Here is a 27,227-nt window from a genome sequence, read left to right as displayed (position 1 = left end):
TGTTGTCTTACTGCAACCCACCCTCTTCTGTTCTTTCTAATCTTGTTAGCCTTGCCTACATGAGGTATAGGTATATTGTTGTTGTGTTTGTCATTCATTCATTCATTCATTCTGTACAACTGAATTTTGTCTTCAATAAACTATAACTTTAGCACAGCGTATTCCAAGCTCCTAAATTTTTTTTGGCCTTGAAAAGTCTTGCTTAACTGTTTTGTGTTGCTCAAATACAAGTGCTAGGTACAGAAGCTTCAAAGTAAAAAAATTGAGTAGTTAGCCAAGTCCCAATGTGTTGGCACTTTAGAGATAGCTGGTAACATTTTCCAGTAGATTACAACATGGCCTTCAAAAAATATGAACATAACTCTTTAAATCTTACTTAATGAAGAGTTGTACTTATTTGAATTTGTCCTGGTCACTAGTTTGTGAAGTGCTCAGAGCAACAACCTACTGGGCTGAGTACTAAAGTACCTGTACTATCTCAAATACATAAAGGTAACAACTTTCTGTCAGCAAGTTTATCATATATTGTTGATTAGTAAAGAAAAAGTTAAGCTTCTTTCTCACATGGCCTTCTTGCTGCCATCATTGCAGTAGTCTCACTGGCCAGCCGGTCTGGCCAGAGAGACTATCATTGCAGTTGATGATGTAATGCCACACCTTTCAACCTCCATGCATGGGAGGAGCTGGAGCTGCTTGCATATGTATGTGCTGCTACTTCTGCAGGTATTCAAGAGCAATTGCAACTGCAGGAAGCTATATGTTGCAACAGACTCTCTTCATGCCTAAGCTTTTTAATGTTGATAATCAAACAGCTATTGCAGTGAGGCCACGCACCATAGGTGCCTCGTAGTATTATGTTTTAGTTTTCATATATTTTTGACTAATTCTCTCTCTTTAGTGTATCAGACGTTTCTTAGATCGTGTATGGAGTTCTGCTAGTGTTGAAGATTTGGATGATCCACCTGCCATAACAAAAGAACACATGTCTTCCTCTCCTCCTTCCCTGGCCCAGTTTACAGGCAGTGACAATTCCATCATTTTTATTACACTAAACAAGGATGGAGGGACTAGTCTTGGATTCTCCATAGCTGGAGGGAAAGGCATGCTCATTTTAATTTAGGACAGCTGCAGTATTAATGATCATTAGCTTTGTACATGTACAGTGTATTCTCTTTGTATATAACAGACACTTTGGTACAAGAAAGCTAATGTCTGGTATACAGAGGTGTTCTTTATGTGGAGGGCATAGAATATTATTTATAGCCTTTAAATATTATTGTTATTATTATTGTTATAGTTATTATAGTTTATTAATGTAAACTGCATGTAATATTAATAATACGCCAATGAGAGATTTATTGTAAATAATTATTGTATAGCTACTTTATGGATTGTAGTATGGATTGAAGCTATATTTTAAAATATGGTGTAAATATTATGTGAATGGTATACCATATAGTGGGTATATTTCGTCTGGAAAAATGTTCATTCTAAGCAGGATTAGAAATTTTCGTTCGTTTTATTTTTGTTCTGAGCAGCCATTTCACACACGTGGCATTGAAGAAATGCCCTTTTCGTTTGGAAAATGTTCGTTCCACTAGGAATGAGAACGAAAAGAATGAAATTAAACTCAAACGGAATATACCCGCTATACGGTATTGTTTTACATGCATGTATATAGGGAATCAACATGTTCTTGATGATAATGGAGTATTTGTTACAAAGATAGCCAAAGGGGGTGCAGCTGACAAGCATGGACAGCTTGAGGTTGGTGACCGGCTTTTAGAGGTGAATGGGCAAAATTTGGCGGAGATTGACTACGAAGATGCTGTAGCCATTTTGAAAGCAACAGGACAAGAAGTGACGCTTAAAATAGAAAAGAATTCACTGCCACAAGATATAACTGTCACCTCTGACAAGGGAAAGGTGAGAAAGAGAGAGAGAGAGTGTTTTATGGAACTCTCTATGCTATATTGTCAATGCAAGCCTGACCTTTGTGTAGCCTTGGCTTTACATGTATATTTTGTAAATTGCAAATCAAAATTAATTAAGTGTTAACCATATAAAATTTTTTATTATCTGTGTATTCATTTTTCAAAACGTATAGTTGATGAAATGTATATATGTCAAAGTTAAATTTTTTTTATAGAGATTTTAATTTGGGGGGAAATAGTCTTGCCATGCATGGTGAGACAATAGGGAGAAGTACAATTTTATTTAATGATGCCATATATTTATGGTAAAATTATTATAGGGCAATTTTTCTTCTTTTAATGTTCTTGTTTTTGTCAATTAATCATGGAGTGTTGGGATTATTTTATAGCACTTTAAGTAATTATAAACTTTTTTGGGGGAGATGTTGAGTTTGGGGTAAAACCTTCCTCCCTTACCCCCCCCCCCCCCAGTAGATAAAACCCTGCATGTACCCATAAAAATAAACATGGCAGAGCTGTGTTGTTGTACATGTGTGTTTGTGTGCATGTGCAAATAAGCTGCTTTTTTATTTGCTTCAGGCTAAAGTCTTTTCTCTCCTCTAGGCTTTGGCTAACAAAGAACTCATTGATAAACCTCGTATCATAACCCTCAACAGACCGGAGGGAGAGGGGCTTGGTTTTAACATAATTGGAGGTGAGGAGGGAGTTGGCATTTTTATTAGTGTGATTTCAAAAGAGGGTGTGGCTGCCAGAAACGGTCAATTACGAGTTGGAGACATGATCCTAGAGGTAAGGTTTTGTTGTGAGTGGGGCTGGTTTACAGTTTTTGTGATGACAGGTGAACGGAAATAATTTGGAGATGTGGTCACATGACATTGTGGCTCAAGTTTTGAAGGGAGCTAGAGATACTATCACTCTCAAAGTGGTTTACAAGCCAGATGGTAAGTTGTATGATTTTATTGGTCTTAGCAATAGCAAGTCCTTCATCTTAATTTTTACGACCAGGGGCATGTGATGTATATATAATTAATGTCACACTCTTAATTTCCCACACTTGGCTGCAATTAGTTTGGAGCTTTTTAGAAAAAAGATAGTACATGTATCTATATCTAAGAGGAACTGTAATGGGCATGTAAAGTGATGAAATCAATCATAGGAATTTTTACAGTAATACTGTACTCTTGTTTAGAGTTTGAAAATTTTTGTCGAAAAATGGACATAAAACCAAAAGAGGATGAGACTTCTTATGTCAGGTAGGAATAATTATACATACATGTATTGTAGGTGGCTCTTTAAATTCTTTTTTCATTCTATGTGCATGTTGCAAACACTTGCAAATTGCAGTTCAAAATACACAAATTTTATATGGTTGCTCCATAAAAATATTAAATAAAAATACAGTGCTTTAAAGAGCAATAAGAGTGCTATCGTACTTGAAATTATCATGACCCTGCCCATTATTAATGAGTAATTTTTGAAAATGACAGTATAGCGGAAAATTTTTGTGGCCCAAAAATTTTGCAGGTCCATTCAAGAATCAATTTCGTGGCTTTAATTTTCATGTTTTAATTTTCATGTTTTTCTACTTTTCGGCCATCTTGAACTGTATTGAATCGATTTTGTGGATTTTATTTTTGTGAATTTTGAAAAAATGCAAAATCCACAAAAATTTTGGGCCATGAAAATTCTTTGCTATACGGTATTTTAGCACTGTAAAAAGAGGCGTTGCCCAAATTATTGCATGCTTCATATCCTTTTACATGCTTTTTAGCATTTTCCTTTTCCCATTCTTGATTACACCCCTGTATACTGAGCATAGTGTACAGTGAGCATATTAGTACAATTACATGTGTACACACTTGGATATGTGTATACTTGTATTGTATGCTGTGTAATATAGTTGATTATTTTTGGGGTGAGCCTAAGTGAGCCCAACTAAAATGAGAAAAGTCTGTCTGTACATACGTATAGTATTCTAAATATTCACCACAATCGCCACAATCTGTAATAATAATGTAGAAACAGTTTGTTTAGTTGTTTAGAAGAGTGAGAAACTTAGAGAAGTAATGAAAAGATGCACAGTACTACAGTCAGATGAATGATTATTGCACTGTGGGTGAAAAACCCCAAGACATTATACATGTATTCCATTCATGTTTCATTATCTTCATGTACATATGTTTACACTTTAGTCAAATGTCAGCTGATGTTGCCAGTTTGAAAAAATTGAATGAAACATTGTCAACTGCTCGAGATCGGTTACAAAAAGAAAGAGATCAGGAATTAGCAAAGAACAATGAATTGAAGAATGAAATTACAGCGCTGAGAAAAGCTTACACTGAAATACTTAAGAAAAGAGATGATTTACAGCAAAGTTTAGCTCAATCATCAGCAGAAAAGGGCAGCCTGATAGATCAGGTAAGGGAACTGGAAGAGAAAGTCAAGGAATTAGAGAATAACTGGAAGGTCAGTTACAAGGATGTCACTCTATCTCGTCACAAGCTAGGCAGTGGAGGCTGGGGTGAAGTTATAATTGGGAAATTCCGTGGACAGAAAGTTGCAGTGAAGCGGTTTCATGATGCTATAATGAATCAAGAGAATAATCAGTATTACCTTGAAATGCTCAATCGTGAGATAAACACAATGTCTCAGCTACGTCATCCTAATCTCCTCCAGTTTATAGGAGCTGTATTAGACCATCCATCAGGTAATCCTATGATTATCACTGAAGTAATGGATACCTCATTACGCAGTGCCTATGAGAAGAAAGAGCTGACCCCTGACCTTGCTTGCAGGCCAGTGATTCTTTCTATAATGCGTGATGTAGCCGTTGGTTTAAACTACCTACACTGTCTACCTGATCCTATTATTCATCGTGATGTCAGCAGTGCTAATGTACTCCTTGAATCAAAGGGCCCTGGAAAATGGAAGACAAAGATATCTGACTTTGGGTCAGCAAAAATGGCCCGTTTTGCTACTACAAAAGCAGCGGGAGCCATGGTTTACAGTGCACCTGAGTGCCTCCAGACTGTGGTGGACTTTGAAGAGTCTAAGCAATCACCTAAAGCTGATGTCTTCAGTTATGGGATATTGCTATGTGAAGTAATAACTTGTCGCTTTCCTGAGCATCACATATTTCGTGTCTTATTAGATCAAGTTCGTTCATCTGGGAGCTCTTTACATTCTCTTGTTGTATCATGCGCTACTAAAGATCCTGAGAAACGACCAACAATGAAGCAAATCATTGAACAACTGGATCGTATTTGAGCATATTGGTAAAATACTTCATTTTTATTTTTTATCTTTTATGTATTTTATTTTGTTTTCTACATTTAGTTTTTAACTTGGCTCATAGCTACATGTACTTTTCACTATTACAATATTATTTTTTAAAATAAAAAGTTCACAAAACAATTTACACAAACAATGACATGTATTGCTAATTATGATTAAAATAATAATAATTACTATAAAGATGTGAACCATAAAGGCACTATAATAATATGGTTTTTAACTTCTCAACTGTGCTAATCTTTGAGACATTTCATCTTCTTCTTCTTCCTCTGATTCCTGATCAGCTACTGCTGGAGTTGTCTATGGACACAAAAAGAACCATCATTACATGTAGTATGAGATTGAGCTTGAATTTATAATTACTAAACATACTTCAAAATAAAAATATAATTGAATGTACTTCAAAGCAAAAAACTTTCAGCCAATTACAAAAATATAGTCTACAGTTACATTTACATTAAACATTTAAACTTACATCTTCCAGTCCTCCAGTAGCTACCTTTGCCTCACCAAGTTTACCTACAAAAGTACATTCAACGTAATGCAATGACCTCATGTAGATTATGTGTATGTAAACTAATGTGCATAAAGTAAAGTCATTTCTAACCCTGAGTCACTTCAAGAAGAACTTTCTCAATTTCTTCATCAGCTAAATCATCTACGTCATCATCTTCCAGTCCTTCCAGCGTGTCCTCCATCATTTCTTCAATTAAACCAGCCTATGTGGCATATGAATAATTATCATCAATAAAACTATGCTTTAACTGTACAGTATTATTTGCATTACTTACTCTTGCCATTTCTTTGCTCAGGTCCATCATTGCTGCCCTTATCTCTGGAAGTTTTACCAAGTCATTCATTGCATGCATTACATCAGTGCTCTTTGATATGGCACCAGCCATACGCATTGTAGCTACATTACAATAAAATTATTATAAAATAATTGCATTTAAATGAATGAATAAATGAATACTGTTATCATCCAAAATTTTACAATAAGTTGTATTACATATGACATTTAATGATAAGTTTGAATATTCTCAATCAATGTATGTATCTATAGCTTACCAAGTTGATTCTGCATTTGCATTACAACAGAGTTCATTTGTGCCTTTGATGCGTATAATTTACTGACGGCTTTTCTTGAGTGTACTAGTTCTTTGGCTAGTATCTTACAGACGTCAGTTTGGCCTTTCTTTGCAGCGTCTCTGATGGACTTTTTAACCTTCATCTCTTCAGTTTGGATCGCTTTTATTGAAAAACAATTGGCAAGGTAAGAGCACAGTGTTAAAAATAGTAATAAAATTAATCAATTAATGGCATCATTGATTAAAATGGGCATTGTTTATTGTTTATCATAATTTATTACATTACATAAATAATAGGGGATTATTTTATCATCAATTCTATGATACTTTTGGTGGTGGTAATTGGTCAAAAATTTTGCTAAATTAGTGTTGAATATTCTCACATCTTATTTGCCTGTCAATAACTCTTTGTTCTTTTCTCATTTTTGAACGCCAATCTCTAACCTAAAATAAAAAATAACTCAAAACAATTTTCAGCTCAGCATTATGTATATATAATACAAAATTGGGACAAATCAGGGTTCCTTTAACATTATCAACATAACTTTCTCTAATACATTAAACACAGGTACTGAATGACCCAATACAAGTGCAACATGAACTACTATACCTGTATATACTAATATTTGGTACTTACTTGTTCCTTGGGGTCTGGTTTCTTGCCTAATAGTGGCATTGTTGTAAAATTATTTCACTTATTTGCTGGAGCTGCTTCGTCACTTATTATTGGGCAACGCCCATATTGGGCGGGATATAAACACGCCCACGAACACAGAGCTCACGTGATGTCATGTGACAGTAGAGGAAGGGTCCGAAGCAGTTATACTCATTGCAGAACATAAGGTAATTCCTTCTACATTACAGCAATACTTTATCATACTCAGAATCCTCTCTCATTGCTAGCTGTTATACTGCTAATGAGAGCAAGGACGCTGTTTGATTCTTAATAGAGACACACTCTGCCAGTCAGTTCTCTCTCCTCCCAGACCACACCCAGAGCCTCGACCTTACTCATCATTAATAATGGCCACTGATTCAGTTGATGTTGTTGTCTCTGGAGAGGGAGAAGGAGGAGCTGCTCCTGCTCCACCAGTTACTGATGAGGTTTTTGCTGATTCTGAACCGTCTCTCTCTGGCCCACTAGATACAACTGAGAAGAGGTAGGGAAGACTTTTGCCTAATGTGTACTAGAATATAATGAGTATTATTAAGTTAATGTATGAGTTATCATCATAAATGTGAACATAATTATTTACTGATGTATGGCGATACATCTTTATGCACATTATGTAGTGCTTTGATGCTGATGTAAATTTCTTGATATTGTATTATTGTAATTAATGTACAACTATTAATAATTTTGATTTTGATATTATTGATACTGTTTTGCTATAATGTCACTTATTAACACTTATTTATACATTTAATCTGCTAGTGTACACATGTACATGTACACGTATTATTGATATCATCTTTCTCTCTCTCTTTTAGTGTTGAGCTCTCAACATTCTCTACTAGTTACAGATCGAATGTTTCTACAGCAACTGAAGGAGGAGTATCATTTGTCGTTACAGATGAAACTAATCCCACGTGGCAGTCGTCGCGTTTTAATTTTGTCCTTCCATTGTCCACCTCAATTGATAGTCTTCATATTACTGTAGCTGATCATGCTAGTAAGATGATCATGTGTGTACATGTATTGTCACTTGCTCCATCTATTTCTCACTGACACACACACACACACACACACACATACATGTACATTATTTTTGATCTGATTTATTTACACGTACACTCATTCATCTCTTTATCTCCACTAGGCTATGTTAACGATTCATTTTTGTTAATATGGCGTCGTCAGAGTGAGGAAGGTGAAGAGGAGATTCCATTGGATCATTGCTCAACTGCTACTCTCCTTGAGATGGGAATGGCCGAGGAACCGAAGAAAACATACTTACTGATAAGAGTGAAGGATGATATGCAACCAACTAGAGTTGGAAATGTAATACACATGCTCTACTAATGATTAAACTTCTCTTTTAAACACTCTTTTATTTATCTCCTCCAGGAAAATATAACTTCCGAAGCTGAAAGAGAGGCCTCAACAGGTCAAGTCTCTACTCAAATCACTGGTGCCTCCTCCTCGTCCAGCGGTTGGTCCTCATACACTAACCCAATCTACAATAGCAACACTTATGGATCGGGAGGTAACACGTCCAACTACTCCTCGTCAAGTGGATACGGGTCTTACAGCTACAGTTATAACGCTAAATCTGAGACTGGTGAGCGTAATATCAGATTTCTAGTCAATATAATTATCATTATTCAATATATTATCATTAAATTATTGATTGTATATATTTAATTAATTTTATACTCATGTCACATGTATCTTTGTTGCTCTATAATTATTAGGTTTTGTGGGGCTGGTAAATCAGGCCATGACCTGTTATTTAAACAGTTTGCTCCAGACACTCTACATGACTCCAGAGTTTAGGAATGCTTTGTACCAGTGGAGGTTTGAGTCAAAGGCAGAGTCGGAGGATCAAGCAGTCGTTGAGGCAACCAAGTGCATCCCTTACCAGCTACAGCGTCTCTTTTTACAACTCCAGGTAAGCTTTATGGTGGGGCTGATCGATTAGTGTGGGTTTTTTTAGACGGCAAAAAAGAGGGCAGTGGAGACTACTGATGTGACCAAGAGCTTTGGATGGGACAGCAGTGAAGGTCAGTATGTACATGTATCTTGTTTACATTTTTAATTATTGCCTCTTTGTAATTTTTTATAATCTTTCATATTCTCCCCCCCCCCCTCTCTCTCTCTCTCTCTTAGCTTGGCAGCAGCATGACGTTCAGGAATTGTGTCGTGTCATGTTTGATGCTTTAGAGAAAAGGTTTAAAAAGGATCAGACACAACAAGACAAGCCAACGGATAAACCAGCAGCTAATGAAGGAGAGAAGGAGGGAGAGGGAGAAGGAGGGAAAGAAGGAGAGGAAGAACAAGGAGGAGAGGGTAGTGAAAATATTGATGGCTCTAGTTCATCTCAAGCTGAGGGTGAGACACCAAAAGCAAGAGATGTGAGGGTAAGTTACAACACTTTTGCATTTTTCTTGTCGTCTTTACTTAGTTATTTTACAACCTTGGGCAAAGCCCCAGGCCCTTCCTAAGGTTTTCTTCACTCACGTGTGAATTATAAAATTTTATGTCATACTTACTTTTTCTATGCACGTTTAAAATTAAGACACCTTAGCAATTAATCAACCTGCGCTGCCCGACCCCCTCCCCATGTTACGTGAGTATGGCCACAGCAGACAAAATAGTGGCTTTCAAGGTGGAGCAACGTTCGGAGCTTTCTAGCAGCAAGATAGCTCAAGATACCGTCTAAAGAAGCATTAGTAGAGAGAACCTCTATAAGTCTTAATAAGATCATCAGGTATGCATGCAAGGCAGTGAAAACAATCTTGGGATTATATTTACAATATAATACTATTCTTGTTTCCTTTATAATTACTGCATGTACAATTGTAATTATAATACAATTTTGGTAACTGAAAATGCAATTTATTGATTCCAAAACTGTGTTTATGTATCATATCTCACTACAGAATAATAGTAGTGCTAGGAAGTGAGCCATAACGTGTCTCTGTTTTTTTGTAAAAATTGTGTATATTTAGTTTCATTATATCAGTGTTTGTATTTCACTTTGATCAGTTGTTATTCTGGTGTGCATGATTGTATATGTTAGTAAACTTAAGCTGTAGTGATATCTTGAACTCTCATCTTTCTGTCTATATGTATATGCATGTCCTTTTTATCACTCTCTCTCCCCTCTCTCTTTCCTTAGGTTGATCTGATTAATGATTTATATCAAGGGAAATGCAAAGATTATGTAAAGTGTAAAGAAGTGAGTCATTTTGTGCACTCTATACTGAAGAGTGTACCATAATTTTCATTGTACAGTGCATACATTAATGCTATGTAGTACATGTACAATAATATTCATTGTCTTTCTCTTTTAGTGTGGATATGAAAGTGCTCGTGAAGACATATTTCTTGATATTCCTCTTGTCATAAAACCTTTCGGACGCTCTGAGACTTATGGAAGTGTTGAAGAAGCAATGAAGGCATTTGTTGAACCAGAAACTCTTGAAGGAGACAACCAGGTACTACATGTATACTGTACATGTACATGTATTTGATATTTATCTCTTTTTTAATTTTTCTCCATTCTTACTATGTTTCTTTCTCTTTTCCATTATATTCTTTTTATTTTCTCTTTAGTATCACTGTACTAAATGCAATACCAAGCGAGATGCTCTTAAGGTTTGAATTAACTTGTAGTCCTGGTTTAGCGTAACATGTACAATGTACTTACCTGCTGAGAGCTTAGGTTTTAGAGCTTTGTATGTGATTCTGTTTCAGTGCTGGTTTAGTTGAAACTAATTGAGTGTATAGTACATGTACATATTTGTTTATAGAGCTAGTTTATGATTCTCTTTCAGGACATCCTTATAGCATGTACTACCTGCTTTAGTTTGAATCCAATTATAGATACATGAAAATGCGTTGCATTTGATCAATTATATCAAAAAAGTTTTGATATTACTTTTGCATTATTTTTTTAACTTAGAATTGTAAGTGCATCACCATTCGTGTAATAAAGGATAGGGAAAACATTCCCCCTAGCTTTAGCTATAGTCTCTCCACATCACATGCATTCAATTTATTTCATTAGCACCACTATTATACCTCCCAAAAATAATAAGATATTGATTTCCCCTTTGTTAAAATCTTGATAGCCAATTTTTGGGAAACTTTAATGTTTAAAAATTCAATTTTTATTGGAATCAGCTAAAAGTTTCTATGCAACATATGCTGTATGTATCAGGAAAAAATTATAAATTTTAATGCATAATTCTCTACTTTTCAATTTTGGTAAAAATTTGAACAAAGTCCCTGTACAGGGACTTTGGCCAGATTTTTTAGCAAATTTAAAAATTCATAAAAAATCTAAATTTGATCGGAATCAGTTCAAACTTTCTACGCAACATAAGCACATGTATATGTATCAGGAAAAATTATAAAAATGTCGAATTCTCTACTTTTCAATTTTGGCAAAATTTGACCAAAGTCCCTGTACTATAGTACAGGGACTTTGGCCTGATTTTTTAACAGCTTTAAAAATTCATAAAAAATCTAAATTTGATCGGAATCAGTTCAAATTTTCTATGCAACATAAGTACATGTATATGTATCAGGAAGAATTATTAAAATGTCAATTTCTGTGCTTTTCAATTTTGGCGAAATTTAACCGAAATCCCTGTACTATAATACAGGGACTTTGGCCTGATTTTTTTGGCAAATTTAAAAATTCATAAAAAATCTAAATTTGATCGGAATCAGTTCAAACTTTCTACACAACATAAGTACATGTATATATATTAGAAAAAATTATTAAAATGTCAAATTCTCTACTTTTCAATTTTGGCAAAATTTGACTAAAGTCCCTGTACTAAACTAAAAAGCACAGGGACTTACTTAGGCCCAATTTTGAAGCAACTATAAAAAACCAGTTTTTGAATCAGCTCAAAATCCTCAAATTATATCATTGATTTGCCCCGTGCCTTAATTATACTCAAAATCCTCATCAATTAATTTTACAATCAAAATACTTGTTACTATTACGTTAATTGCTACTACTATACTACACTATAGATCTACATGTACTTGTAGCATTATTGCTATTACTCTATTCTCTCAATATTTGTGAACGATTCTTCCTCTTTGTTTCTTTCAGGGTCTTAAATTCAAGCAGTTCCCATACCTCCTCACTCTTCAACTCAAAAGATTTGATTTTGACTACACCACAATGCACCGTATCAAACTGAATGACAGGTGAGAGTGGGCGGAGTCAATACTTCAAACTAACCACGCCTCCTTTAGGATGACATTCCCCAAGGTTCTTGATCTGAATGATTTCATTGATGAAGATGATAGAGTATGTTAATTATCATTTACTACTCAAGTGCTTCTTGTTCTTTATAGCCTTCAGTTCCTAATGATGTTCCTGAAAAGTATAAGACTTTTGTGGTAGAGCGTTTTGACAGACCTCATGACCAGCCTCCATCTTACTCCTCCATCACCTCCTCCACCCTTCCTTCATATTCTCAAGCGTATGTACTGCCCTTAACTTTAGTTCAATTCCTAGTGTACCAAATCTACCAATTACATTTTTTACTGCATAATCCCAAGTCCCAACATAAACTACACGTACACCTCTCTACAACAGACAAACTTTTGTGTCTGAAAGTGTTTGTTATAAAGTATTAGATGTAGAGTATATATTAATTATAATTACGAATACTTTGTGAATTACTGTAATGTGTATAATTAGTTTCATGTGTATATTGCATGTACATGTCTACATGTAGTACTGGTGGTTCTAATAAAGCTGATGAACCTGATGAAACTGATGTAGCTGAGAAAGGAGATAGACCAAAGCCTCCTGATGTTGCCAGCATGTTATCTCATGTTAGTAATTTTTTTCTCTCTCTCTCCTTTTGAGATTGACTTGTTCTCTTTCTTTTCTCTCATATACAATACATCTGTAAATGTAGGGTCCTTATGTCTATGAGTTATTCTCAATCATGATTCATTCAGGGAGTGCTATTGGTGGACATTACTATGCATACATTAAGTAAGTTATTATTATTATTTATTATTATTATTATTATTATTATTATTGTGTATTGTTATTGTTTGTAGGTCTTTCAAGGATAAGAGGTGGTATTGTTTCAATGATCAGAGTGTGACCAGGGTAAAGTATAGCTGCATGATTAATATACATGTACATGTACATATACATGTACTTTCATACATGTTCATATACAGCTATATCTACAACTACTTCTTTATCCTCACACTCTCTCTCTCTTAATAGATAACTCAAGAGGAGATAGAGCAGACGTTTGGTGGTTCAGACCGCTCATCATCAAGAGGCTACTATTCCTCAATGTACAGCTACTCTGCTAATGCATACATGTTGATGTACAGAAGAATTGATACCAATGAAAATGCAGGTATACTACTGTAATGTAGCTTACAATTTTTTAAAATGGCCTACAAAAATTTGTATGGTTAGCCTTGTGGTGAGGAATTTTTATTTTATTTTTTCTAGATTTTTTGCAGGATGACCAGTTCCCTGATCACTTGAAGAAACAGATTGAGGATGACAAGGAGAGAGAGGCCAATGAGAAGAAGAAGCAAGAGATGGAGAAACAGATGTGCAAAGTAGGTTTATAAGGAGTGCTCCTACATGTAGATTGTATGTACATTTCATTTTTTGTACATGTAGTTTAAGTTATTTTGTGTTCATCCTGTTACTGGCAAAATGATTGAGTCAAGATTTGAAATACACCAGGATACTAAACTACCCCAAGCACTGGCTGAAGCTTATAAGGTTTGACTCAAATATGTTTTAGACTTCTCCTAATTTCTTTCCCTTTATTTTTCTTTTTTCTCTTTATCAGACAATGAAACTAGCTCCTCATATTCCTATTGAGAGATGTCGTTTGGTTAAATATGATGATTATTCTGAAACAATGGATCAATCCTTTGATCTTGATGAGGTGGGTGTGGTTCATTCTATTATTATTAATTATTAGTTTTTTCTTATAGTTTCAAGATCAAACTTTTGGACAGCTTGTGGGTGGCGCTAGAAATTATTATTCATTTGAAATGTTTCTAGAGACTCGTAAAGAAAACGAAGCCTTTAAGAAATACAATAAGGGAGGTGGGTGTGGTTTGTTCCCATGACGACAACTTGTATAATCATGTGATGGTGTACTGTAGGCATGAAATTAAAGATAGCTGTGATTGATCTGTCAACTGGTGATGTGGCACCAGCTGAACCAATAAGAGCAGAACAAGGTTGGACTGTTGGAGAATTAAAGCAATATATAGGAGAAGTAGGGACACAAGCAACCATATTTTTAAAATTCTTTTTACTCTTTTATTCTTCTTAGATATTCAATCTTGATCCTTCATGTATGAGGCTGGTCCTTGAGGTGTATAATGATGGTAGACATTTACCAAATGATGCTAGTTCACTAAAAGGAGAAGGACTCTACAGGAAACACACAGTAAGACTTATTACTATTATTTTAATGTTTAAAATATGTACATGTACATTTACTTCTTCATTCTCTCTTGTAGCTATTTGCTGCCTCTGATTCTGAAGATTATGAGAGACAATACAAAGAGAGTGTCATGTACAGACACGTTGAAGCTCACGTCAACTCAATACTACTAAACATTACAATACCTCCTCTACAAGAATCCCCACCAGCCCTTCAGCCTGAAGCCCCTCCCAATCGACCTTCGACTCCGCCCCCTAGCAACCAAGCTGGAGGAGAAGATGATAATAGAGCAGAAGATGAAGTCCCCGAATTAGTGTCTAGTAGAGAAGGAGCTGGTAAGAAGAGGCACTTCAGTGATGATGGAGTTAATGGGGACAGGGAGGATCAGACAGGAGAGAAAAAGAGAGAACGGAATGACGATGGAACAACCGAAAATAACGAAGGAGTGGATAGCGGAGATGCTGGCAATAATGTGGGCGAGACTAATAATGATGTGGGTGGGGCTACTAATGATGTGGGCGGGGCTACTAATGGCATGGGCGGGGCATCCAAAGATGACGTAGGTCCTGAGGAGATAATGAATGATCAGAAATCAAAAGATAACAAAGAGAAAGAGGAGGAGGAGGGGAAGAGTAAACCTTCAAGCAGTGTGGAAGGAAGGAAAGGAGGAGGAGGAGGAGGGGTTTTAAAGGTAGTGTCCTTATCAAAGAATGAAGAAGAGAAAGGAAAGAAAAGAGGTAAATACATGTATGTACATTGGCCGCAAAAAATACATTTTATGTACCCCAAACACCAATGTGTTATAATTCTGATGGGCAAATGAAAAATTTGTAATTTTTTGGTCTTCAGTTTTTTGCCTTGCCTTAAGTTGTTCAAATTAAATTTTGAAGTAACTTTTTGTACATGTGCATCTTAGTTGTTAATGGGTGATTATGAATGTCAATATTTATTATCAGATATACAGATAAGAGTTGATAGGAGAACCACATTAGCTCAATTGAAGGAGAAGCTAGTTCCACTGATTAACGTACCACCTACTGGTTTTAAAGTGTATAGGGTGTATAATAACCAGCAAGAATATGAAATGGAAAGATTAACTGACTCATTAATGGCAATACCTTCAGAATCAAGAGTAATTATTTAATCCTACTTCACTTGATCATGACCTTTTCTCTTCCTTATAGTTTGTAGTAAGACTGGGTAGGGCATTACAAGTAGGAGAGTGCAGGATTAAAGTATTTTTATTACACATTAACAATACAGAGGTCAGGCAATAGCAATTTTACTATTGTAGTTAAGTTTGATTTTTAGTTCTTTAATCTGATGATGGAGTCTATTGTTGCTAAGAATACACCAGTGAGAGAATTTAAGAAACAAATTATTGAAGAAGCAAAAGTACAAGGAATTGACTGTGTCCTTGAATTAGACAAGTAAGTACATTATGCGACTATTATGGGACAATCACATGACTTATTGTGTAGAATGAGATTACGCAAAAAGACTTGGAGGTCACCTGGTACAGTGTATCTTGATCATCAGTTGATTGATAAAGATATTCATGTATATGCTGGTAGTGAAATGTATGTGGAACCATTGAAAGGTCAGTATTTAAATTAAAAATAATGAGGGTATTATTTGGTATTTATACTTTGATAGAACCTGAAAAGATGAAGCTCCCAACACAGATGCAGGTGTATGTTAGAAGATGGCGTCCATCAGAATATTCAGTTGATCCAACAGAAGAAGTTATACTGGACACAGCTAGTCCCTTAGATCTTAAAAAGAAGGTGAATGTATAATAAAATGTTGTTATGTGACTCTTTCCTTTAGCTTTCAGAGTTAAGTGAAGTTCCTGTTGATGCCATTTCTGTTGCAAAGGTAAGCCATTAATGTTTTACTATCAGTGAGCCATTTCTCCTTTTAAAGGGTGTGGGATCATTTCCAGCTGAGATATCATGTCTTGATATTGAGAATGAGTTGGAATGGAATCCAGCCATTCAATCAATCAGTCAAACACCATTTTCATTGTATGATGATGGAGGTGTCATTTATTACAAGTACAGTATAACTAATCATACATTTTATAATAATGTACTATTATTTTTAGAGACAATAGAGAAAAAATGAAAGAGATCACAGCTGAAGAGAGAGCAGAAATAGAAAAGACAGAAAACAAAAGGTCTGGTTGAATTTTCTCCATCTACACGTGCATCTACATTACAACATGACATACCCAGTTACATTTGATCCCCTGCCTATAGTCCTGTACATTTAACTTGCATATTGTTTGCTAGTAATCATGTTTTCCAGAAAAATCCAGATCAAATATTTTATGTAATTATTAAGACCAGTAACCCAGTTGGTCTTATATGGCTTCATGTGTATGTTCACACTTTAGGGTCAATAGTGTTGGTGTATATGGTACTGGCTCATCATCATCAAGTGGTCATTCAAGCTACAGCTACTATAGGAAAGAGAGAGCACTTAAGATTTATACTGATGATGACACTCCAAGAGACAAAGAGGACTGAGTGCATTTAGTGGAAATGTGTTTGTGTGGCTTGTTGTAGGCTGTCTCCCCTCTTCAGCTATTAATAATTATTTATTATTTAATGGTGGTTTACATTGTCTTTTAGAGTGTTATTTTTCTTAGTAGTTTTATTATTATTATTATTATTATTATCGTGTTCTTGTATAATGATAAACTATTTTATGCGTCTTTAAATTGATTTAATACTATTGTTTATATTATTATTATTATTATTGTTCATGATAACTTAGATTAAATTGCCTGCTAAAACAAAACCATAGATAGTTGCAACATTAGCAGCAGCCATATATTTTATAAGTAAAATGAAATCAAGTCCATCCATTGCACCATAGATACTACTACATTGCACAATAGTGCACGTGACAAAGTTTTGAAAGGTGTGGCTTGGCATCTAGCATATATGCATATCCTGCGCATGTAAATGCATAATAATCAACCCATGGATCTATGATCAACCTATGAGAGGGAAGCGTAGGAACTGACAAAACATAAACTAGACGATGTTGCTGCAGTATCGTGGCTCTGCTGCTAAGAGAAATTTCCTCTTAATTGTGCTTGTGGTCTGTTTGAATTTCATTTATATCAAAGGTAAAGTGATTACATATATATAGACGGGCACGAGTCCTTGGCTAAACTGCTTGTGATTGTACTGTGCTAGCCTTGTTCAATAGGCACTTTATTCATGTTTTTTATAAATAGGTTTTTATGGTCAATCATGTACCTGTAGCTAGAAACTTTTGAGGGATTAAACTTTCGCAATTCCACCCAAAATCTAAAATCATTTTTGTGGATTTAATTTTTGTAAATCAAACCATTCCATGATCTTATACTGTATTTTTAGACTTTCACGGATTTTAATTTTTCGCAAATCTGACAAAATCCCAAAAAACTGAAAGTTTTTGGCCTCAAAAGTTTCCAGCTATACAGTATGTACACCTATCAGTAGCTACGCATCTTTAATTAGCTTTAACCATCATGGAAATGATTTATTTTGATGTGTAGTGTGTGTGCTATCTTTTGTGTCATCATGATTTTAGTTCAAAGTTGATGCTATGTCATTTCCCATGCCAAACATGCATTCTGACATTCACATTCATGGATACGTGATGTCATTTCCCATACAAAGTCTACTTATGTCTCAGTGATATCATAATTTACATAAGTGGATATGACAAAGGTTAAGCAATAGTACTAATTGATTTTTATTAGCAAAGCCAAAAGCAAAGCTAAAGTGATATACTGATTATAGTCTTTAGTCTATTAAATAGCATCAAATGCTATCATTGTTAAAAATCTTCCAGTTTACTACACATGTATTTACAGCTATGAAAGTACTAGATATATAAATAAAACTCTTTCTACAGCTAATTGTGGATCATCAATATTCAATTCGTCTTGTTGGAGGGTCCTATTATTGGGAAGGACGTGTTGAAGTATGCATTAATAGATCATGGAGTACTGTCTGTGATGATTATTGAGACGTTCATGATGCTACAGTTGCACGCATGTGTTGTATTCATTTGGGACATAGTTTGAGCTGACTCTGATCAAAACTGGATTTTTTTTATAAATTTTTTAATTTATTTAAAAATCTGGCAAAAGATCATGTAGACCATGGTACTGGGTCATTGACCAAGTTTTGCCAAAAATGAAAAGAAGTAAATTCTCGATTTTTATATTTTTTGATCCATGTACCTATGTTGTATAAAAAGTTTTGAGCTAATTCCAATCAAAATTGAATTTTTAACAATTTTAAAAGTAGTTCCGTGCTAGTCAGCTCATGAAGCATCTCACTTAGCATGCTTTGTGGGAAACCCTGTACTACATATACCCACACCTTCAACCATACCTATCCCATTTGGTGTATGAAATTGTAGTATTACATATACACATGCAATACATGTATCATGTATACTATTAAAATAAAGATAACATTTAGCTTCTGGTACATCATATTATGTGCAAATTATGTTTACTCTACAATAGCAACTTGCACTATTGGATCAATTCGTCTTGTTGGAGGATCTACTGATTCGGAAGGACGTGTTGAAATATGCAGATATAATTACTACTTAAGTGGTAATATCTATGGTACTATCTGTGATGATTTATGGGACACTCGTGATGCTATGGTGGTATGTAGGCAGTTAGGATATACATCAGGTATAATTAATGTTTAAAAGATGGTGTTAAGCTAGTTGTTTAATTCAATTGACAAATTGGTGCCTTTGTGTTATGTGTATGCTTATTGGAATGACCTATCAGTATAATTACTTTATTATACAGGGACTGCATATAACAATTCGCATTTTGGACAAGGATCAGGAGTCATAGTAATGTCTAATGTCCAGTGTACTGGATCTGAATCATACCTTACTAGCTGCCCTCATACAATTAATCATAATTGTGATCACTCTAAAGATGCTGGAGTCAGTTGTGAAGGAGATAGTCAAGGTATGCACAGTAATATCCTGATCAATTAATCTCCTGCAGTTACATGTAACATGTATATAAACCTATACCTCTCTTATTATTTTGGGCGCAAAAACTAACATCAACTTTATTTTTGGCTCTGGTTCATTAGTAGGAGCTATTGTTGGAGGGGTAGTTGGTGGTATTGTTTTCCTAATCTGTGTATGTGCAGTGATTGTTATATGTGTATGTGTACTGCATTCCAAATCAAACCGCTCCAGAGCTAGAGCCAGGCAAGCAGCTCCTGCAGTTCAAATGAGATCAAGTCCAACACTAACCACTAGTACTGCAACTGGAGCTTATACACAATCACAATCCCAGTCTAAGGCAGAAAACCAACCTCCTCCTCCATCTTACTCAGATTATATGGAACAGCAGAAAGCCTATTCACAACAAACTGCACCAATGACTTATCCTGGTCATGCTGTACAAGGATATCCTCAACAGGATTATTCTCAAACTGGTTATCCCCAGCAAGTACCTTATCCACAGCAGCAGCAGCAAGAAGCACCAGTTGGGTATCCACAGCAGGAGCCACAAGGATATGGAGGAACAAACCCTAGTACTGATGAGTCTACTGGCATTCGTGATGAACCACCACCTCCTTATTGAGCTCATTGATGTTATATGTTTTATATTTTTGTACTATTTAGTATGTGCTCCTATTTCAATAGTCAACATTTATTTTATTTTCTGTCAAAATAGTTTAATGCAAATTCTATATAAAATTAATTATACCTTAAGGTTACTTTAAATGCGGGTACTATTAATTGCTAATTTTGTGTTTGGGTTTAAAATTGCAATTATTGATACACGCATGTTATTAATAATGACATCATGATGCCATATAACTATTAGTAATAATTACTTAATCGCAATTTTTAATATGACTGATGATGACACTCCAAAAGACAAAGAGGACTGAGTGCATTTAGTGGAAATGTGTGTTTGTGTGGCTTGTAGGCTGTCTCCCCTCTTCAGCTATTAATAATTATTTATTATTTAATGGTGGTTTACATTGTCTTTTAGAATGTTATTTTGCTTAGTAGTTTTATTATTGTTATTATTATTATTATTATCGTGTTCTTGTATAATGATAAACTATTTTATGCGTCTTTAAGCTGATTTAATACTATTGTTTATATTATTATTATTATTATTATTATTGTTCATGATAACTTGAATTAAATTGCATGCTATAACAAAACCATAGATAGTTGCAACATTAGCAGTAGCCATGGATTTTGTAAGTACATGTAAAATGAAACTATGAAAGCTCCATTATATACAAACACTATCATTGCACAATGGTGCACGTGACAAAGTTATGAAAGGTGTGGCTTGGCAAGCCAGTATAGTAGTATAGTATGAGGGGGAAGCGTAGGAACTGACAAACCATAAACCAGACGATGTTGCTGCAGTATCGTGGCTCTCCTGCTGAGAGAAATGTCCTCTTAATTATACTCGTGGTCTGTTTGAATTTCATTTATATCAAAGGTAAAGTGATTATAGATGGGCACGAATCTAATATGCTGTATAACCTTGCTGTGTCCTTGGTTAAAGATTATGCTGTGCTAGCCTTGTTCAATAGTAAGGCACTTTATTCATTTTTTTATAAATAGGATTTTATGATCAATCATGTACCTATAGCCAGAAACTTTTGAGGGATTAAACTTTCGCGATTTCACCCCAAAAATCATTTTCGTGGATTTAATTTTCTCAAATCAAAAGCATTCCGCCACCTTATACCGTATTATTTAGATTTTTTTATGGATTTTAATTTTGTAAATCTGACAAAACCCCTAAAACAGCGAAATTTATTGGTGTTAAAAGTTTCCAGCTATATGGTATGTACACCCATCAGTAGCTATGCATTCTGTTTCAGCTTCAACCATGAAGAGAAGAATTGTGTTTGATGTGTTGTCATGTGTGTATGTGTGCTATCTTTTGTGTCATCATGTCATGTGATTTGGTTCAAAGTTGATGCTGTGTCATTTCCCATACCAAGCATACTTCTGACATTTATATTCATGAATATGACAAAGGTTAATTTGCAAGAGTACATAAGTGACTATTCACTACAGAATTCCCCATCCTCTCCTAAAATTTGGCAGGCTCACTATTATATCATGCATGTACATGTGCACTATTGTACTTTTATTAAAACAAGCACATACAGTATTGTACATGCATAGCATAATACATGCACCCACTCTACAACTTTTAATTATAATACTTTAATTGATACTGGAATGATTACTTCCCACCGCAAATGTTATACCTCATTGACATTGCTGCTAATCATTGACATTGCTGCTAACCATTGACATTGCTGCTAATAAATCAATTTTATATAAATGATCTTACTTTAATCGGTAGGTCAATGTAGTCAGGGTTCACTTCGTCTTGTCAATGGTGCTAGATATCATGAAGGTCGCCTTGAGATATGCTATGCTAGTAGCTGGGGAACAGTCTGTGATGATGGCTGGTCTAATGCTAATGCTCAAGTTGTATGCAGACAACTTGGATACCCTACTACCGGTAAGCCGGGAGCTACATTTATGAATTTTATAATTTAAATTTCAATGTAAAAACAATACTAGCCAATGTGTTAAAAAGGTCAAAACCTCTATCATGCATGCATTTTTTACATAACTATTTTATAATGCAGTAAGTAAATTTTGTCATATAGAATGAATACACATTACAGTTTCATTAGCTGGAAAGACATTTCTGAATAAATAAGCTATACATTTTGTAGTTGAATCACATAGACGAAGTACTTACCACTTAGTGACATGTGTCAGATGCTAATAATAGCTTGTTGTGATTAGATGCTAAAAGAATTGAATGAGAGTTTACTAACATGAATGAAATTAATGACAATCAAATCAATCCTTCAAAGCATCACGTTTTATAAATATAATTTCATTTTCTAATTTTATAGGTGCTTATTATCGTGATCGAGCCTACTTTGGACAAGGGACTGGTAGTATAGTATTAGATGATGTTAGTTGTGTTGGCAATGAAACATCTTTATACCAGCAATGCAGTCATAGATCTCCTCTGTCAAACGATTGTACTCATAGTGAAGATGTTGGAGTGGTTTGTCCTGGTATGCATAAATCATGATAGCACTGTTAATTATATCATTTCGTTTTATTTATTTATTTCAGCACCATTTGATGGCTCGGTTCGTCTTGTTGGAGGATCCAACAGTTCCGAAGGACGTGTTGAAGTATACCGTAGTGGATCATGGGGTACTGTCTGTGATGATTTATGGGACTATAGGGATGCCACTGTTGTATGTAGACAGTTAGGATATGGATCAGGTATTAATATTACAGCCTCGCATATTACAAATGCATTAAGCGTTACAATCTTTTATATTAGGGACTGCACTTACTGATGCTTATTTTGGACAAGGAACAGGAGGCATATTCATGGATGATGTTGCTTGTACTGGATATGAATTATTCCTTACCAACTGCTCTCATACAACTTCTCATAATTGTGGTCACCATGAGGATGCTGGAGTTAGATGTTCACATAGTAAGGATTATAGATTCAGTTATGATCTACATGTGTATGTACTTGAATTTTTGATTTTTTACAGCTTGCTTTAGTGGATCGGTTCGTCTTGTTGGAGGATCTAACAGTTTTGAAGGACGTGTTGAAGTATGCAGTAGTGGATCATGGGGTACTGTCTGTGATGATTCATGGGACTATAGGGATGCCACTGTTGTATGTAGACAGTTAGGATTAGGACAAGCATCAGGTATTACATGTATATAACATTTCAGTCCTTTTATAGTAAGGGTTTCCCACAGAATTTCAACATAATGCTAATTTTTGAGCAACTTTAAAAATCTACATACATGTAGGAATTTTTTAAGTTGCTCAAAAAATTTGACAAAATATTTGCCACTGGCATTTTGTCGAGTTAGAATAATAGTCCTATTGGCATAGACTTGTTATTATGTTGTGTAGAAAGTCCAATCAGAAATTAATAATTTTAAAAGTCCGGCCAAATTCACCAGAATCGAAAAAGAGAGAATTCTCAATTTTTTATAATTTTTTCCGATACATATATATGTTCTTATCATGTTATGTAAAAAGTTTGAGCTGATTCCAATCAAATTTGGATTCATTATGTATTTTTAAAGTTGCTCCATATTCTCTCTTAACATGCTTTGTGGGAAACCCAGTTTGTAATGTGTGCATAATAATAATAATAATTATAGTATTTAATAAATAACACTATTTTAGGGACTGCATTTAGTGAAGCATATTTTGGACAAGGAACAGGAAGCATATTAATGGATGATGTTGCTTGTACTGGATCTGAATCATACCTTACTAGCTGCTCTCATAGAACTAATCATAATTGTGGTCACTCTGAGGATGCTGGAGTTAGATGCTCACAGAGTAAGGACTATATGTTGCTGTTCATTTACGTACTACTTACATTGTCATTTCTTATTAATTTTTCATGATTTTACAGATTGCTTCACCAATGGAGAAGTTCGTCTTGTTGGAGGATCTAACAGTTTTGAAGGACGTGTTGAAGTATGTAGAAATGGATCATGGGGTACTGTCTGTGATAATTCATGGGACTATAGGGATGCTACTGTTGTATGTAGACAGTTAGGACTTGGATCATCAGGTAATAATCACAAATCACAACTTCTTTAAAGTCGAATTATTTGCTTGTAGTTTTTGATGGTTTATTAATAAATTCTATTATTTAGGGATTGCATTTAGTAATGCATATTTTGGACAAGGAACAGGAAGCATAGTAATGAGTAATGTTGGTTGTTTTGGATCTGAATCAACTCTTACTAGCTGCTATCATACAACTAATCATAATTGTGGTCATTATGAGGATGCTGGAGTTAGATGCTCATACAGTAAGGATTATACTGGTAGCTTTGATACTTAAATTTTTTGCAGTTTGTATTGATGGCTCAGTTCGTCTTGTTGGTGGATCCAGCAGCTTAGAAGGACGTGTTGAAGTATGCAGAAATGAATCATGGGGTACTGTCTGTGATGATGCATGGGGTACTAATGATGCTACTGTTGTATGTAGACAGTTAGGATATAGTGTTACAGGTACATGTGCAATGTATTATTGAGTTAGAGGCAATTCACAGCAAATAAAATGCATGCCTTTGTGTATAATAATACTATTTGATTCAAGTCCACATGCAATTATGCATACATACTGGAATAAATACCGTATAGCAGGAAATTTTGGATGGACTAAAATTTGGTGAATTGCTAAATTTTGGAGATTGGTGAATTTGTAGCTACATGCCCATGAAAATGTGTATAATGACTTAAAATGGCAGATTTTTCTATTTTGGCGAGTGGCTATCAAAATGCCAAATTTGCTAAAATTAATTTCTACCAAAATTTCCCACTGTACGGTATTTAATAAATTTTTTGCATTATAATTTATACAGGGACCGCATATGGTAATGCATATTTTGGACAAGGAACAGGAAGCATATTAATGGATAATGTTGCTTGTACTGGGTCTGAATCATACCTTACTAACTGTTCTCATATAACTAATCATAATTGTCGTCACTCTGAGGATGCTGGAGTCAGTTGTGCAGGTACGCAATAATAAATAATGTATGCACATATAGCATGTACATAATAATTATGATTCATTTATGAAAAGCTTTTTGACCTCCTGTGATCATGTACTTTATTATTCATTGCAGGCTCTAGTAGTGTCAATGCTGGTGCATTAGCAGGAGTTATTGTTGGAGGGATATTTGGTGGTATTATTTTCCTAATTTTTGTAATTGCAGTGATTGCTGTATGTGTAGTGGCATTAAATTCCAAATCAAATCGCTCCAGAGCTAGAGCCAGGCAAGCAGCTCCTGCAGTTCAAATGACAACAATTCCAGCACAAACTACTAGTACTGCAACTGGAGCTTATACACAATCCCAGCCTAAGGCAGAAAATCAACCTCCTCCATCTTACTCAGATTATATGAAACAACAAACACAACCGACTGCACCAATGGCTCATCCTGGTTATGCTGCACCAGCAGGCTACCCTACACAAGGATATGGTTATCCTGTCCAGGGCTATCCTCCACAAGGCTATGGTTATCCTCCACAAGGTTATCCAGCTCAAGGTTATCCAGCTCAAGGTTATCCAGCTCAAGGTTATCCTGCACCTCCTCCACAGCAGCAGGGTTTTGCTGTACAAGGATATCCTCAACAGGATTATTCTCAAACTGGTTATCCCCAGCAAGCACCTTATCCACAGCAGCAGCAAGAAGCACCACTTGGGTACCCACAGCAGGAACCACAAGGATATGGAGGAACAAACCCTGGTACTGATGAGTCTACTGGCATTCGTGATGAACCACCACCTCCTTATTGAGCTCATTGATGTATTACATTTTGCATTTTATATTTGTCAGTAGATCTAGTGTGTTCTTTTATTCAGTATCAGTTTTGTATTAAATACATATTTATATACTTTTGCAGTAAAAATGTATTTGAGATTTAGATCATACTGATGGGTGGTGATAACACTCTAACAGACAGAGGATTGTGGCTTGGCAAAGTAAGCCATCAATTGGCAAGCCAGATTTATGTTACTGTACTCTACTGCTAAGAAACATTTCCTTTTAATTGTACTTCTGGTCTGTTTGAATTTCATTTATATTAAAGGTAAAGTGATACTCTAATCTTTGAGGCAGGTCTTCATGCAGTTTAAGCATAAACACTTTACTGTGGTTCAACTTCAAGCTTATGATTGTACTGTAGTACTTGGTCTCAAGCCAAATGTTGTCAAAACTGAAGGAGAAATCATTTTTATTTCTTTTCTTCTGTTGCATAGGAAGTTGGATAGAATTTGAATTTTTACATCTTTTAAAGCTGTTAAAAATTGTCTTCCAAATTTAAAAATTTTGAGCTGATTCGGATCAAAATTTAAATTTTTAAAGCTCTCAGGCCAAAGTCCTTATACTATAGTGTGCCAAATTTTGCCAAAAATGGCTAGGAGATGAGTCAGTGTTTTTATAATTTATTTCTGATCGTATAAATGTTTTTATGTTTCTAGAAAGTTTAAGCAGATTTTGATCAAAATTGGATTTTTAAACAAATTTTAAAGTCCAAGTGTTGCATTGTGGTGCTTGTCAGCTCATGGGGCATGCTGTTTAGCTTACTTATAATGCATTGTGGCTGGGAAACCCTCCAATTGATGTTTGTACATTTTTATGGTCAGTCTATCAATAGATAAAAGTCCTTGTAGTACTTAAAGGTACATGCATATGTGTGCATTACTTTTAATGTATTGTTATGTGATGTTGTTGCTGTATATCTACATATGTCATGTCATCCTATATCAATCATGAGTGAGGTCAAATTGCATTCATGAATGTGGCAAGTGTGAAATTACAGAAGTACATATGTAACCTTTTTATCATTGACAACAATAACATCTCCACCTTGAATTGTTATGCCTCAAAATTATTGCTAACCAATTCCATATTAATGATCTTACTTCAATTGGTAGGTCAATGTAGTCAGGATGCACTTTGTCTTGTCAATGGTGCTTCATATCATGAAGGTCGCCTTGAGATATGCTATGGTAATAGCTGGGGAGCAGTCTGTGATGATGGCTGGTCTAATGCTAATGCTCAAGTTGTATGCAGACAGCTTGGATACCCTACTACTGGTAAGCTGGGGGGCTATAACATAAATTTTAATGACAATACGCTA

General features: G+C 35.1%; 5 protein-coding genes across 14 annotated transcripts in view; 4 read left to right on the top strand and 1 right to left on the bottom strand.

The window, feature by feature from the left end:
• Positions 1 to 895: 895 nt before the first annotated feature.
• LOC105312113 (disks large homolog 2-like) lies at positions 896 to 5,361 on the top strand. Its single transcript, XM_019994478.1, has 6 exons — positions 896 to 1,100; positions 1,682 to 1,926; positions 2,538 to 2,723; positions 2,773 to 2,875; positions 3,124 to 3,187; positions 4,127 to 5,361. Exons 1-6 carry the CDS (start codon positions 983 to 985, stop codon positions 5,199 to 5,201), a joined length of 1,791 nt encoding a protein of 596 aa, XP_019850037.1. The 5' UTR covers positions 896 to 982; the 3' UTR covers positions 5,202 to 5,361.
• LOC100637453 (charged multivesicular body protein 3-like) lies at positions 5,317 to 7,061 on the bottom strand. Its single transcript, XM_003385118.3, has 7 exons — positions 6,954 to 7,061; positions 6,700 to 6,760; positions 6,297 to 6,476; positions 6,020 to 6,141; positions 5,836 to 5,947; positions 5,704 to 5,747; positions 5,317 to 5,528 (listed from the first exon to the last, which is right to left on the bottom strand). Exons 1-7 carry the CDS (start codon positions 6,990 to 6,992, stop codon positions 5,445 to 5,447), a joined length of 642 nt encoding a protein of 213 aa, XP_003385166.1. The 5' UTR covers positions 6,993 to 7,061; the 3' UTR covers positions 5,317 to 5,444.
• Positions 7,062 to 7,075: 14 nt separating this feature from the next.
• LOC100639726 (ubiquitin carboxyl-terminal hydrolase 47) lies at positions 7,076 to 17,244 on the top strand. Of its 2 annotated transcripts, none has more exons than XM_019994457.1 (34): positions 7,076 to 7,159; positions 7,220 to 7,476; positions 7,808 to 7,989; positions 8,137 to 8,318; positions 8,385 to 8,598; positions 8,732 to 8,928; positions 8,974 to 9,040; positions 9,147 to 9,397; positions 10,159 to 10,218; positions 10,334 to 10,477; positions 10,596 to 10,637; positions 12,112 to 12,209; positions 12,258 to 12,312; positions 12,360 to 12,487; positions 12,746 to 12,845; positions 12,932 to 13,011; positions 13,080 to 13,131; positions 13,255 to 13,393; positions 13,492 to 13,604; positions 13,669 to 13,773; positions 13,844 to 13,942; positions 13,992 to 14,106; positions 14,166 to 14,281; positions 14,339 to 14,455; positions 14,529 to 15,189; positions 15,409 to 15,584; positions 15,637 to 15,717; positions 15,764 to 15,882; positions 15,934 to 16,052; positions 16,109 to 16,239; positions 16,283 to 16,330; positions 16,379 to 16,509; positions 16,560 to 16,631; positions 16,851 to 17,244. In XM_019994457.1, the coding sequence occupies exons 2-34, from the start codon at positions 7,340 to 7,342 to the stop codon at positions 16,981 to 16,983; spliced, it is 4,464 nt and encodes a 1,487-aa protein (XP_019850016.1). In that variant the 5' UTR covers positions 7,076 to 7,159; positions 7,220 to 7,339; the 3' UTR covers positions 16,984 to 17,244. The 2 variants fall into 2 exon arrangements, with proteins under 2 accessions (XP_019850016.1, XP_019850015.1); XM_019994456.1 differs by having other exon boundaries at positions 7,100 to 7,159; positions 7,201 to 7,476.
• Positions 17,245 to 17,402: 158 nt separating this feature from the next.
• The window catches only part of LOC105312112 (deleted in malignant brain tumors 1 protein-like), a 32,560-nt gene continuing 22,735 nt past the window's right edge, over positions 17,403 to 27,227 (top strand). Inside the window, exons 1-13 of one of the 9 annotated variants that reach the window (XM_019994465.1) lie at positions 20,830 to 20,972; positions 21,855 to 22,016; positions 22,423 to 22,590; positions 22,652 to 22,807; positions 22,869 to 23,027; positions 23,092 to 23,253; positions 23,745 to 23,903; positions 23,980 to 24,141; positions 24,227 to 24,385; positions 24,429 to 24,587; positions 24,941 to 25,096; positions 25,208 to 25,564; positions 25,616 to 25,645. In XM_019994465.1, coding sequence (XP_019850024.1) covers positions 20,885 to 20,972; positions 21,855 to 22,016; positions 22,423 to 22,590; positions 22,652 to 22,807; positions 22,869 to 23,027; positions 23,092 to 23,253; positions 23,745 to 23,903; positions 23,980 to 24,141; positions 24,227 to 24,385; positions 24,429 to 24,587; positions 24,941 to 25,096; positions 25,208 to 25,564; positions 25,616 to 25,645 — 2,077 coding nt within the window. In that variant the 5' untranslated portion in view covers positions 20,830 to 20,884. Of the gene's footprint in view, positions 17,592 to 20,829; positions 20,973 to 21,854; positions 22,017 to 22,422; positions 22,591 to 22,651; positions 22,808 to 22,868; positions 23,028 to 23,091; positions 23,254 to 23,744; positions 23,904 to 23,979; positions 24,142 to 24,226; positions 24,386 to 24,428; positions 24,588 to 24,940; positions 25,097 to 25,207; positions 26,012 to 27,227 lie in introns of those variants that run through there. The other 8 variants (XM_019994464.1, XM_019994459.1, XM_019994458.1 and 5 more) reach the window with 8 other exon arrangements.
• Positions 17,676 to 20,595, top strand: LOC109580896 (scavenger receptor cysteine-rich type 1 protein M130-like). Its single transcript, XM_019994471.1, has 4 exons — positions 17,676 to 18,661; positions 18,990 to 19,166; positions 19,290 to 19,457; positions 19,588 to 20,595. Exons 1-4 carry the CDS (start codon positions 18,652 to 18,654, stop codon positions 20,085 to 20,087), a joined length of 855 nt encoding a protein of 284 aa, XP_019850030.1. The 5' UTR covers positions 17,676 to 18,651; the 3' UTR covers positions 20,088 to 20,595.

The sequence above is a fragment of the Amphimedon queenslandica genome, unplaced genomic scaffold (assembly GCF_000090795.2).
Source record: "Amphimedon queenslandica unplaced genomic scaffold, v1.1 AMPQUscaffold_13472, whole genome shotgun sequence".
NCBI classification, from domain to species: Eukaryota; Metazoa; Porifera; class Demospongiae; order Haplosclerida; family Niphatidae; genus Amphimedon; species Amphimedon queenslandica.
This window is presented reverse-complemented; position numbering and strand designations above follow the sequence as displayed.